Source organism: Panthera pardus, unplaced genomic scaffold, assembly GCF_024362965.1.
Source record: "Panthera pardus isolate Hobbes unplaced genomic scaffold, ASM2436296v1 HiC_scaffold_10, whole genome shotgun sequence".
Classification (NCBI taxonomy): domain Eukaryota; kingdom Metazoa; phylum Chordata; class Mammalia; order Carnivora; family Felidae; genus Panthera; species Panthera pardus.
Window position 1 is genome coordinate 2019667 of NW_026526655.1, and position 13874 is coordinate 2033540.

At 50.1% G+C, this 13874-nt stretch overlaps 1 protein-coding gene across 4 annotated transcripts in view; it reads left to right on the top strand.

Moving 5' to 3' along the window:
• HDAC4 (histone deacetylase 4) overlaps positions 1-13874 on the top strand; it is a 291067-nt gene that overhangs the window by 24333 nt on the left and 252860 nt on the right. For all 4 annotated transcript variants that reach the window (XM_053902909.1, XM_053902908.1, XM_053902900.1 and 1 more), the window contains exon 2: positions 12256-12480. In XM_053902909.1, coding sequence (XP_053758884.1) covers positions 12459-12480 — 22 coding nt within the window. In that variant the 5' untranslated portion in view covers positions 12256-12458. The remainder of the gene's footprint in view (positions 1-12255; positions 12481-13874) is intronic.

A 13874-nucleotide genomic window follows, 5' to 3' on the forward strand; every position in this document is an offset into this window, starting at 1 on the left:
CGGATTCTGTGTCTCCCTCACTGTCTACCCCTCCCCTGCTCACACTCTGTCTCTCTCTCTCTCTCTCTCTCTCTCTCTCTCTCTCCAAAATAAATAAAGATAAAAAAAATAAAAACTAAGATATGGTTATTTATCACAAAATAGACGTAGCCATCTGGAAAAAGGATCCAGAGGGCTGAGAGGCTGCTTTCCTTTATATTAGAGAGAGAGAGAGAGAGAGAGAGAGAGAATGAGAACGAGAACACAAGTGGGGGGAGGGAGACACAGAATCTGAAGCAGACTCCAGGTTCTGAGCTGTCAGCACAGAGCCCGACACGGGGCTCGAACCCACGAACCGTGAGATCATGATCTGAGCCCAAGTCGGATGCTCAACTGACGGAGCCTCTCAGGCGCCCCATAGGCTATTTTCTTTTGTAGACAGAATCGGGTGTTGTGTTGTTCCTGATAGGTAGTTGTTCTGTGTATGCTTGAGTTACTATGTGACTGTGTGCATGAACATGTGCGTGTGTGTGCAAGTGTGTGTTCACCAGTGTGTGCACGAGCAGGTGCTTGTGTGCACATACATGTGTGCTTGTGTGTGTGCAACTGTGTGTTTGTGTGTACGAGTGTGTGCTTGTGTACGCAGGTACCCTTGTGAGCTCGAGTGTGTGTTTGGGTGAGACCCCGATGACCTGGCGGTGCTCGCTAGCAGTGTTTCTGCCTTGATTGTGCCTCAGGCCATGATCCCAGGGTCGTGGGATCGAGCCCCGCATTGTGGAGCACGCTTAAGGTTCTCGCTCCCTCCTTCTGCCCTTCCCTCACTCGTGCCCTTTCTTCTCTCTCTCTCAAAAAAAGAAAATAATAAATTATTTCATGGATGTTTTTCCTGCCTGATACCCTGACCTGGGGTCTCCACGGGACTTCCGTACATTCCGTCAGCTTGAATTGCCCATCCTGTACTTGTGTCATCAGGATGAGTCCCTGTCCCGTTTCTGTGAGGTTTAATTGTCTCAGGAAGGGGTAATTTGGCAAATACTTCCTGTGTATGTGCTGATTGTAAGAACATAGTAGCAAGAACCATAAAATATCTATCCACTGGCCAGAAGATCTAAGTACGATAGTCCGAATGGAATGGGTATTATTTTGGATCTTTGGTGCAAGATGGTCTTTGAGTAGCTGACGCTCCCTCTGTCCTCCCAGCCAGAAGGGTTCAGGTGTGTGACTTTCTCACTGATCTTCACTTGGTTTAGGAAGCAATGTGACCCATACCTGTATAAGCCCCCCTTCCTCCTTCCACTTGCTTCCCTACCACTTACTCCCAAGGGCAAGTGTCTTGTCTTCTAACAGCACAGAGTGGTTCTGCCTGCTTCCAAGTTGTATACACATGGAAGCACGCGGCCTGTTCTCCAGTGTGTCTGTTGGCTCTTTGCCCAGCATTGTTCGTGTGATTCATCTGTGTTGTGCGCATAGGTGGAGTTTGCTCTCGTCTACCTGTTCTATGTTGGATTATGCCACAATTTATCCATTCTGCTGTGGATGGACTTTTGGGAGGTTTCCAGGCTTTGGCCGTCACGGACAGGCTGTTGTGTCCTTTTTGTGTGCATTTCTGTTGGATATGCACGTAGGAGTGGCTCTGCTGGGGAACAGGTAATATCACTAAGCCATTTCCCCTCGTCGTGGTGCGTCCACACCCTCGTGGCTGATATGAGAGCTCCAGTCCTTCCACATCCTTGCCAACACTGGGTTCTGCAAGGCTTTTAAGTTTTAGCCATTTGTAATATGCCCTTCGCGGTTTTAATTTGCATTTCCCTGTGATCACAGATGCCGAGCACTTCTTTATGTGGCGATTGGCCACTTGGAATCCTCTTTTGTAAAAGTGTCTGTTCATATCTCTTGCCCATTTTTTATCTGGGTCGTCTGCCTTTCTCTGAATGATGTATACAAGTTGTTAATAGATCATGGACACCAGCCCTTTGTTGGATGTGTGCGTTGGGCAGATGATCCTCTGCTCTCTGGGTTGCCTTTTTCTTCCTCTGTTGGTCTTTGGATAAATCTTAATTTTGACGCAGTGAAATGTATCCTTTTCTTTCCACTATTGTCAGTTTCTTTCAACGTGTTTTTTAAAGATCAATTAAAAAAATCTTTGTCTACTTGCAGATAATTGTCTTTGTTGTCTTTTAGGCTAGGCCTTGTCTGACCCGGAGCTAATATCCATGGCGGGGTGCTGCCTGGGTCCTGGCTCTTTTCTGTTTCCATGTACTTAGCAGGAGCCCAAGCCTTGTCCGCGGAAGACCCCATTTCCCTGTGGATTTGGAGTGCAGCCTTTGCCGTAATCATGTTACTGTCTTTGTGTCAGTCTATTCTAGAATATTTTGTTCCTTGTTTTACCTGTTCTTATACCAGCGCCTTAATTACATTAGGTTTATAGTAAATCTGGGTCTTGAGTAGTTTAATTCCTCTGTATCTGTCTTTTCCTTCAGGCGTGCTGTTCCGTGTCCTTTGTACTTCCATGTAAAAATTAAAATACACTCGTCCAGTTTCAAGAAAATTCTGGTGGGATTGAGATTGCATTGACCACCACTCAGTCTGGGGATGTGGACGTCGTAGCCACAGCTGTCTCCCGGTCCACGTGTGTGGTGTGCGTTTGTTGAGATCTGAGATCTCGCGTTTGATGTTCCATAGCTTAGCGGCCAAAGTTCTCACACATCCTTGGGCAGATCTGGGCCTGGATATTTGCCGATCCTGGGTGCTATTGTAAATGGCATCTTTTTTCAGAGCTTATTTTCTATTTGTATTTTTGCTGGTCTGTAAACATACGATAGTTTTTGTATATCGACCTCGTACCCAGCGATCTTGTGAAGAGTAGGTAGGAATGTTAAGAGTTATTGGTGCGTTATTGGGGGTTTTCTGTGGACACAGTATACTGTCTGTAAATAATGCAGTATCTTTTCCCTTTCCAGTCCTTGTGCCCTTTGCCTCTTTTTCTTGCCATGTTATCCTGGCTCACGTCTCCACTGCCGTGTTGAATGGATGCGGTGAGAGGGGTGTCCTGACTTCATCCCCGATTCAGGGGCTGGCTCTCTGACGCCTCCAGCCGATGACCTGAGTCCTCCCTCCTGCATTGGGGTGCGATCTGAGCCCTCCCTCCTGCATTGGGGTGCCGTAGGCTGCTCCGTACCGGGTGGCTCTTGGCTCTGTTTTTGGTCTCTTAACAGCTTGCTGTTCTCCCACCACCTGGCAGGCCGGGGCCGGGGTGGGGAGGGGCCCGGACTTTGAGCCGTGGCCATCCTTTGCCCACGTGACGGGGTGCAGAGGACGCGGTGAGTGGGGAAGCATGTCCTCCTCGAGCGGCCACATTTGTTTGTTGCCACTTAATAAGATTTTGAAAAGAATGTTCCCTTAAGGATTTCTAGTTTCTAAGACTTTTACTCTTTGGAAGGTTTATGGCTTATTTTGTGAAATCGGGTCAACTAAGATTTTTAAGGGCAGCTGCAGGAGAGAACTATAGGTCATCCTAGATTCTAACATTTTGGTGAAGGAAACATTAGCGTACATTTAAGCTGTGGTGACGCGCTTCGTTTCATTTATTCTGTATGGAGCAGAAATAAAAATAAAGAGAAGTCCGTATATAAATATGTGCTTAGTGTCAGAGATTGTCCAGTTAGCAGGGCGCCTGTCTTTCTGAAGGTGCCTGTGAGTCAGAATTACAGAGTCTTCTCTCCTGCTCACAGTTAGCGAAGTGTCGTTAGATGCTTACGTCCAGATAAAAGGAACTATATCGTGCGTGAATTTTATTTTATTTTATTTAAATAGCTCCTGGTCCATTTTTATATCGTGAATATTGCACTGGGTTGTTCAGAAACCTTCCACCTGAAGAGATGCCCGTGGCAGGGGAGGAGAAGGGGGGAGATGGGGCGTACACGTCCCACAGCTCTGCTGGGCGCTCCTTTTGGCCTGGGGAGCAAGGGCCTCGCCTCCCTTGTGGGGTTGAGGTGGGAGTGTAATGGAGTCCCCAGCTCTGCAAGAGTTGGTTCTGATCACCTGGATTTTTCTCCGCTGGGTCCTGCCACCTTCCTGAAGGTGTGCCCGTTCCTCGTGTAACCTCGCTCCTCTGGCGGCCCGAGGGTTCTCCTTCCTCTGTCTTCCTCTCTCAGCCCCTGGCCCACGAGCATGGATTTCTGGAATCTTCCCTGTCAGGCGCGATCCTTAATCTTGATGTGGGTTTGCAGTTGGCTTCTGAGCTCAGCCCCTTTTGCGGTGATTTCTGAGGTGGATGCAGGAAAACGTTTGGAGAGTTGATTCAATTCAGCACATTTTTGTCCCACGCCTGCCGTGAACCACACCCTCTGGCGTCGTGGGGCCTCCAGCCAGCCTGGAGTGGCCGGGAATGACCGTGGAAAAACGAACAAGTGACCGTGTCAGACAGCAGGGTGATGGGACCAGTGTGTGGGAGGGCTGGGGACTGCCATCTGGGCGCCCAGGAAGTTGGAGGGAGCCCCGCGGAGGTGTGGGGACGGGGCCCCAGAGAGAGAAGGTGTAGGAAGTTCAAGAGCCTTGTGCCTGGCTATTCAGGGCCCCTCGTGTGTGTGTGTGTGTGTGTGTGTGTGTGCGCGCGTGTGCGTGTGCGCGCGCGCGCACGTGAGTCTAGAAGTGCTCTCGGTGGCCACCGAGCCTTCTTCCCCGTGGAGTCTGTCCCGTGAGGGGCCCTGGAAGTTTCAGTGAGTGTGGCCTTACTCCAACCCAGGAATTTCACAGAGGCTGGCCTGGGGCCGTACAGCCTGCTGTGGCCTTGCTGGGTAGATGGGGCTCGGACCTCCTCGCCCAGTGCTCCCCTGGCAACGACGGGACAGTGGTGGCAAGGGACAGACGTGTCCTGCTGGTTTTCGTGGAACTCACGGCCGGGCCAGTAGGTGTGCCGTCACGGACCGGCTGGAGCCCGCCCGGTGGGGTCCTGTGGGGGGCAGGTAGGCGACTGGGGGGGATCCTGGCGTCCTGGCCACAGGGAGCCACCGTCTGAGCCCTGTTCCCCTGTGGCCCTCTGTGGCATTTACTGCCCAGTCCCTGCCTCCCCCTGGTGATGGCCCTTCAGCTTTCCTGCGGGGAGTGACTCCTTTTCTGTGAGGTTCACTCTGGCTGCCAGTCGCCATGTCCTGCCCTGCCCTGGCCAAGGGGACTCACACGGCCCCGCAGATGGGGGCCCCTGGGGATGGGAGTCTCCGAAAAGGGTCTTAGGGGGACTGCCTGTTACTTCCCGCCTCCGGGTCTCCACCAGGTTCTCCGCCACCCAGTTTGCTTCTGGGAGTTTCCTGTGCTTGCGTGGATCACCCGGTCCGTCTCTCCTGCCCCTGACACAGGTGCCTTTGTTCTCAGCTGCCAGCACCCCAGAGCCCCAGTTCCTACCTCCTGTGGTTCACGTGGGCTCCCTGATGGGTCCGGTGGCCGTGAAGACACACTGGTCGTGGGCTCTCTCTTCTCGAGCGAGTTCGGCAGCTTGGGTCTCATGAGGTGTTCGGTTCATCTAAATTGTCAAATGTATTGGCATAAAGCTGCTGTGATATTCCCTTACTGTCCACTTAATAATATCTGTTTGGTCTCTAGTTAGTTCCTTCTTGCCTTCTTGATGTTATTAATTTGTGCTTTCTTTCTCTTTCTCTTTCCAGGCCAGGTTAACTAGAGGTTTATCCATTGGATTGTCTCAGAGGATCAGCTTTTAGTTTCATCGTGTATTTTTTTTTTTTTCTTTTCAATTGCACTGATTTCTGCTCTGTTATTCTTTTTTTCCTGCTTATTTTGGGTGTAATTTCTTCTTTTTATAGTTTCTCAAGGTGAACCTTGAGGTCATGGAGTTGAACCTGTTCTGACGTAGACATTTGGGGCTATGGATTCCCTCCAAGTTATGCAGATTTTGATATGTGCTCTTTTCATTTTTATTCACTTCAAAAATGCCTTCTGATGTCTGCTTTACTTTCCCCTCCGACCTCTGACCCATGAAGCGTATCATTTGATTTCCGAACAATTGGGAGTTTTCTGGGTATCTTTCTGTTTTTGATACCTCGTTTCGAATGAGTCAGAGGACATGCATCGTATGTTTGACTTACGTCCTTTTAAATTTTTCGAGATTTGTTTCATGGCCCTAAAGATGGTCTGTGTCGGCAAGCATTCTGTGTGCTCCCAGAAGGCACACGGAGAACACGAGTTCTGTTGGTGGTGTTCTAGAAACGCTCCTGTGGTGCGGTCCTCTCCGTCCTTGCTGGTTTGGGGTCTGTTTGTTCTCACAGTTCCTAAGAGCAGAGTTGGACTTTACAACTGGAATTGTAGATCTGTCCGTTTCTCTCTACACTTTCATTAATTTTTGCTTCGTGTGTGAAGCTCTGTGATCAGGTTCCCAAATGTTTCGGTTATGTCCTCTTCGAGATCGTGAAGTGATCTTCTTTTTCCGATGATATGCCTTCTGTAAAATTTACTCTGTCTGACATCGATGTAACTGTCACAGCTTTCTTTTGACTAGTATTCGCATGATTTACCTTTTTCTGTCTTTTACTTTAAGCCTATTTATATCTTCATGCTTAAAATGGGTTCCTTGTAGGCAGCGCATAGTGGGTCTGTAATCCCTGGGGAGGATCTGTTTTACAGTTCAAAGCGCGTGCCCTTCCTCTCTCCAAGCTATGTCAGTCCTACTTCTATGACTGTGCTCCTTTCCTGTCTTCATTTCCCCTCCTACGGGTTAGGACGTGGGGCACAGAGAGGGCAAGTAACTCACTCAGGGTCACATATTACGATGGTGGTCTGATCATCAGACCCCGAGCCCAGGACTCTGGCAGTCTTGGTTCTCACAAGCCCGTGCTCTTGGCCATCATGCTGTCCTGTGGACCAACAGCTGACTAGAAGTTTCTGGTAAGGCCTCTTTGGCTTCAGCTAGAGACCTGGGGCACAGAGTGTGCTGATAAGCTCGGTGCGGCCGAAGCCAGAGGCACCTGGCTGGTGATGCGGTCGGTGGCTCACCTGAGAGTGCAGAGGAAACCCTCCAGGACACTGGGCAACTGTCCCTGTGCTACCTGGAGCTACTTGTCAAACCCTGTGCCTCTGCCTCAGATCTCTCTCGTTGGTACTGGTGGCCTCCAGGAAGAGGTGGTCTACATAGATCGTGGTCTGGGTCTGATGAGGGCATTGAGAAGTGATGGGGGCACATTGTCTTCTGGAACCTTCGTTCATACGGCGTTGGACGGGCTGGTGTGGGAGCAGTCAGGAAGAGCCCATGGGCGGTGCCTACCGGCCGTCATGGGCTGAATGGTGTCATCGTGGGACCCCTCCCCGAGAAGATATGTGGGGGTCCCAGCCCCCAGGACCTCAGAATGCGACCTCATTTGGACATAGGGTTGTTGCAGATGTCATTCGTGCAGATGAAGTCATACTGGGTGGGTTGAGCCCCTCATCCAGTATGACTGCTGTTCGTACAAGAACGTGGCCGTGTGAAGGCAGAGACACAGGGAGAAGCCATGTGGTGGCGAAGGCAGGGTGCCAAGGAGTGTCAGCGATTGCCAGCAACCGACCACCAGAAGCCGGGAGAGGCAAGGAAGACTTTCCCTTCAGGTTTCAGAGGGAGGATGGCCTTGCCGACGCCTTGACTGCAGACTTGTGGAACTTTCATGCGTCCAGAACTGTGAACAATAAATTTCTGTTGTTTTAAGCCACGTGGTCAGTGGCGCGGTGCTGTGGCAGCCCTAGGAACTGGACCCACTTGGTGCACACTCTGTCCCGTGACAAGGCCCGAGTGCTGCTGGTTCCTGGGAGAAAGAGATCTGTAGTGCACGAGTTGAGCTGGGTCAAAACATACTTAGGTTTTTCTGTATGTTGATGATTTCTGTCATCAAGGAACAGTGTTTGAATGTGAGGGACTCTCCTGCTGAGCGTGGTGGTCCACGGAGGAGGGTCGTGGCGCTCGTGGTATGCACGCGTTCCCTCCTTGGCCCTGCCTCCTGCCCGTTTTGGCCACGTGCTCTGTCGCATGGTTTTTCCCGTTATTTTTTTTAAAGCTTATTTATTTTTGAGAGAGAGACAGAGACACAGCATGAGTAGGGGAGGGGCTGAGAGAGAGGGAGACACAGAATCCGAAGCAGGCTCTGAGCCGTCAGCACAGAGCCCGACGTGTGGCTCAAACCCACGAACCACAAGATCGTGACCTGAGCCGAAGTCAGACGCTCAACTGACTGAGCCCCCCCAAGTGCCCCAGTTTTCCCCATGATTGCATTTTTGTCCCCGATTCCATAAATCAGAGGCTTCAATTCTACCTTTTATTCTCCCTCATAAAGCCGTTGCCACCTTTTTTTAAAAGAGAAAATTCTACATTTGCAGCACCTTTTATTTATTAGGAGCTTTATATGCCTTTTTACAAAACCTGTGGTAATGTTTTTATTGGTGTCATTATTGATTTCTGCAGTGGCCTGGTTATCAAACTGCAGTTTTGAATAGTCCACTCCAATCTTTTTTTTTTTTTTCTTCTTTCACAAGTCCTGGTGTTTTCAGTATAGTTTTGCAGAGTGTGAGGTTCTTCTAGAACTTGTACATTGTACTGTAGCAGAAATATCTGCTTTCTGTTTAATCTGCAGTTGTGAAGAGAGAGTGCATCTCAGTCGGGCAAGACTGCCCTAGGCCAGAGCCTGCTGGGCACCGGGCACTGGGCTGGGGACCATGTATTTCTGCTGCCAGAGGTGTAGCTCCAAGAAGCAGATTTTGGCTCTGAGAAGCAGTAGACGCAGGATGGGGTAGGAGCAAGTACGCACGGCCTTTTGGCCAAACTCGGGGTCTGGACTAGAGCTATTCTCATCTGAGGATAAACAAACAGAAAATCCCCACATGGGGTCTCCCAGAATATGGTGAATAGGGAGGTACCCTGGCATGTAGAAGAGGAATATGCCTCTGAAAATGATTCACAGTCAAAATCAGAAAAAAAAAAAAGAAACTTGACGAGACCGTGGTGGGGAGAAGACGTGGCTCTGCAGACGGGACACCCAGTGAGGAGCAGGCGGTCTGCTGGGCAGGAAAGATAAAGGAATGAGTCGCAGAGGCACGCGGCAGAGAACAGGGAGTCTGGGGCTTAGTTAAAACCTGTATCAGAGGCCGTAAGGAATCCAAGTGATAGGGTGGAAAATAGCCCTGCCGTGGAGAACATACTTGAGAAGATGCCCAGGAATGCAGAGTAAACAGCACATGTGCCAGTGGTGGGAGAGGCCAGAGACGAGGGCGATGCCAGCCGCACAGGATCGGGGTCTCCGAGGAAGCCAGAACAAGTTTAACGAAAACAGTACCCCAAGCCTAATTGAAGAGCATTCTGAGCAGAAAAGAGACCTGTGTGTATTGAAAGGTTCAGGTTTGGAGCAAAATAAATGAAATGGGACCCTTACCATGTGCCTTTTTGGATTTCAAGATGAAAGCAAAATGTTGTAGTGGAATCCAGACAGCAGAAAAATGGCAACAGCATCTTCACTGAAACTCAGTCCCCAAAGGGAAGGAAGTGTCCTTAAGCAGGACGTGGGGTTTTGGGCAGGGCTGAGGGTGGGGCAGGGTCTGAAGGTTTCAAGGGAGAAGAGGTGTGCTCTAAGACTTTTATACCCAGCCGAGTTGTGACTTGTGTGCGAAGGATACCGAGCCATTGGAGATTTGCCAGACAAACCATTTACATTGTCTTCAAGACAACGGTGTTTCCTTCTGGTCAAGAGAGGAATGAAAAGTTTGAACCTGAGATAAATAATTTACTGTGTTTTCTAAGGAAACAACCAGATACAGAACAATAATTGTGAGGCTCTCAATCCTAGAGTTATGGATAACGTGTAATGGAAACCGCCAAAATGGCTAGCCTTGGGAGAGTGGTACTTCTTGTGACAGACTGGTTAAGATTCTTTGATTATAAGCAATGGGCAAAGACAGGGTCCTTGAATAATTTAATCAAGAACAGGAAACTGTCACATCATGAAAGGAAGAGATGTCAGAGGCCTCAGAGGGGCCTTGAGGCAGGGTCAGTAGGAGACTTGCCATGGTTACCACGTTCTGAGTTTGTCTCCACTTTCTTTTTCTTTTTTAAGTTTATTTATTTATTTCGAGAGAGAGAGAGAGGGAGAGAGAGAGTCCCGACAGGGTCTGTGCTATCAGCTCAGAGCCCGATGCGGGGCTGATCTCATGAACCGAGATCATGACCTGAGCTGAAATCAAGAGTTGGACGCTCCAGTTTGTTTCCATTTTCTGATGATGCAATCACAGGCGAGTATTAAAGATACCATCCGTGATGCCACCCCAGAAGCCAACAGTTGGTGGTAGGAGTTCTTGTAATTGTCTCCGGGCCCTTCTATCAAGTGGCTATGTTTCATGGAGGAGACTGGGCTTGGGGAGAGGATTTGATGAGTGTGGCTTGTAACACGTGCCAGCCTAGTTGTGAGGAGGGGTAGCCCCGGCCGTATGTGGACTAGGAAGCAGCCTTCAAAGCTGTGTTACCAAGAGAGAGAGTCGCACCGTTCCTGGCTGTAACGTCAGTACAGAGAATAAGACACACAACCACAGAGCTAGCAGTCTGTGTGGGCAGAGGGCAAATGAGAACAGCAAGGAAACAGGTCCGAACCTTACCATGCGTTGGCCTCTGTGGCAGCATCATGGATAACTTGAAATACTCCGCTGTGGTGAGTGCGTTACTACTTTTATAATCAGAAAATGGAAATCAGCTGAGAAGGTGGCCGTGACGAAGGCGGAAACTTGGGGAGTTACTGAAGGTGCAGCGTCAGGTGAGGAAGCCGAGCGTAGACTGGGGAATGTGGAGCACGGATATGGATGTACGGATATGGTGTTTGTGCACATATGGACCGCTGTGCGGCTACAGATGTCTGTGCGGATATGGACATCTGTATGGATACTATGGCTATACGGATACAGTATCTGTACAGATTCGAATGTCTGTACGGATACAGTGTTTTTGCAGATACGGGCTGCTGTGCGGATACTGGTGTCTGTATGGATACAAATGTCTGTGCAGATATGGACGTCTGTACGAATATGGACATCTGTGTGGATACATGTCTGTATGGATATGGTGCCTGTGTGGATATGGATGGCTGTGTGGATACTGTGTACCGATACGGTATCTGTGTGCATACAGACGGCTATGTGGATATGGTGTCTGTACAGATACAAATGTCTGTGCAGATACTGATGTATGTGCAGATACGGTGTCTGTACGGATACGGACATCTATGTAGATACATAAGTCTGTACGGATACGGTGCCTGTGAGGATATGGGTGGCTGTATGGATATAGTGTCTGTACGGATGTGAATGTCTGTACGGATACGGTGTCTGTGTGGATACAGATGGCTGTGCGGATATGGCGTCTCTGCAGATACGAATGTCTGCACAGGTATGGTGTCTGTGTGGATGTGGATGTCTGTATGGATACGGACATCTGTGCGGATACGATGTCTGTGAATACCTTGGCTATATGGATACAGCGTCTGTATGGATATGGTGTCTGTGTGGATATAGACGGCTGTACGGATACGGTGTCTGTATGGATGTGGACATCTGTACGGATGAGAATGTCTGTATGGATACAGTGTTTGTGCAGATATGGACTGCTGTGCAGATACAGGTGTCTGTATGGATACAAATGTCTGTGCAGATGTGGATGGCTGTGGATACGGTGTCTGTAAGGATACGAATGTCTGTACTGATACGGTGTCTGTACAGATAATGGCGTTTATGTGGTTATAGACAGTGGTGCGGATATGGTGTCGGCGCAGATACGAATATCTGCACGGATACGGATATATGTGCAGATATGGTGTCTGTACAGATACGGTGGCTGTACAGATACAGACGTCTGTATGGATATGGACGTCTGTGTGGATACGGTGTCTGTATGGACGTGGTGTCTGGATACGGACGGCTGTACGGATACGATGTGTATGGATATGGATGTCTGTGCGACGGGCCAGGTGGAAGTACGCACAAATGAAAAACCACATGGTGGGAACAGGCTTGTGTAGATTTTTCTTCTAAAATGTTTCGCGTCGATCCTGCCAAGGCTTAGCGCCGCTGCTCTACAACGGGTTTTCACACCTATTTACTAACAAAACCCCCAGGTGGTTTGTATCTGGAGAGCCGATCCCACGGCAGACCGTTTACCATCGGTAGTAAAATCCGTGAGGCCAACTCAGTTGTTTTCCTCAGTTGTTGCTGTCGGATGAGAGCCTTCACACCCTCACTGACGCTGCTTTTCCTTCTCTAACCACACAGGTCACCTCCTGAGAGCCCGCCTCTTGGATGACCTGGCCTACGACGCGTGGTCAGCAAGACTGGGAGTTCTCGTGGCCGTGCGCCAGCACTCCCTGCTGCTGTCCGTGTATGTGTCCGTGGAACTCGGGGGCTCTTTGGAGCTGTTGTTTACGTGGAAGTTGTGAGCCGTTGTGAACCGCTTAAAGGAGTGCACGTTGCTAGCAATGAGCTCCCAAAGCCATCCAGGTAAGACGCGGCCCTTTGTTTCTTGGCAGATGGCAGGGCCGTCCTTTCGAGATGAGACCGCGTGGCCGCTGCTGGCTCGATGCATGGCCACTGTTGGTTTGTGACCGCCCAGTGCAGAGTAGGTGGTGGGTTCTTCACCCTCAGCGGTTTGGGGTCGTGTCTTTGGTTTTGATTTGCACGCGGCCAAAATGGCGTGTGGTTTCCATTGATGCGAGGAGAGGAGGCTTGTGGTTAGCAAGGTGCCATTTAGGCCGGTCTGTGATTTGGAGAGTTAATTCCTCATCCAGTTTCTTTGGTTTTGAGGGGACTTGGTGGGGCGGGAGTGCCTCTGTGATGGGGCACCTGGGCTGGGTCTGAGGTGCGGCACCCGATCCACACCTGTCTCGGTGGCCACGGGACTCGCTCCTGGGTCCGTGCTTTGTTTTAGGCACTGCACGGAGCATCTGGCTTGCACAGGGTTCTCACAGGGCCCTAAAAATCTCAGACCCGGAGGGAAGAAGTGACTTGCCTGAGGTCACAGAGCTAGTCAGTGGCAAAGTGTCACGGGCACGTGCACTTAGGACTTCTCCTTCTGCCCTTGCGGAGCCACAGTGTGTGTTCCCGCGTAGAGCCCGCGGTACTGTCCCGTCCTGTCCGCCGGGACCGACCCCCCTCCAGAGCCAGCACTGTCTGCTGCCCAGCCTGCTGCCTCTTCCGGTGCAACGTGGTCTTTGAGGGCACTTAGAGATCAGTTCTGTCTTGCATCTGTGTGAGAGAGGAGGTGGGGCTCGCCCGGACGGATGCTAAGTGTCGCTGTGGCACCCGCGTCTCTCTTAGTGTGCCTCGGGGCTTGGCCCAGTAGAGTGGACGTGGAGGGTCAGGGTCTGGGTCTTCCCCTTTGGGATCGCTCCAGAACATTCTCACACCTTCCTTTGGCTCTGATTGGAGTTGCCAGAAGCCTCAAAGAGCAGGATTCCCGGTTATATTTAGATAGGAAAGCTTTATTGATTTAAATTGTTCGCGTATTGATTGCTGTAAAGCATAAAGCAAAATTAAGCAGTCTGCATCGAAGTGTGTAAGGTAGACGCGAGCGGTGCCCAGCTCCCCCTCCCACTCCTCGAGCCACCGCTGTTGAGTTGGGGGTGTGCCTTGTTCCTGTGTATAAACATAGAGGGGTGTGGGTGCAAACATTTCACAAGAGTGCAATCATTCCGTATGTGGGGTTCTGTGCTCTCTTCTCAATTTTAATATGTTACGAGCATCTTCTGATGTTGGTATGTACATAAATCTTATGTTCGATAGCTTATAGGTGGACATCCATGCGGTTGTAGCACTATTTATAACAGCCCCAAATTGGCATCACGTAATTATTTTGTACAGACGCTTCTGCAAGTCGTCTCCTGTGGATCAGTTCC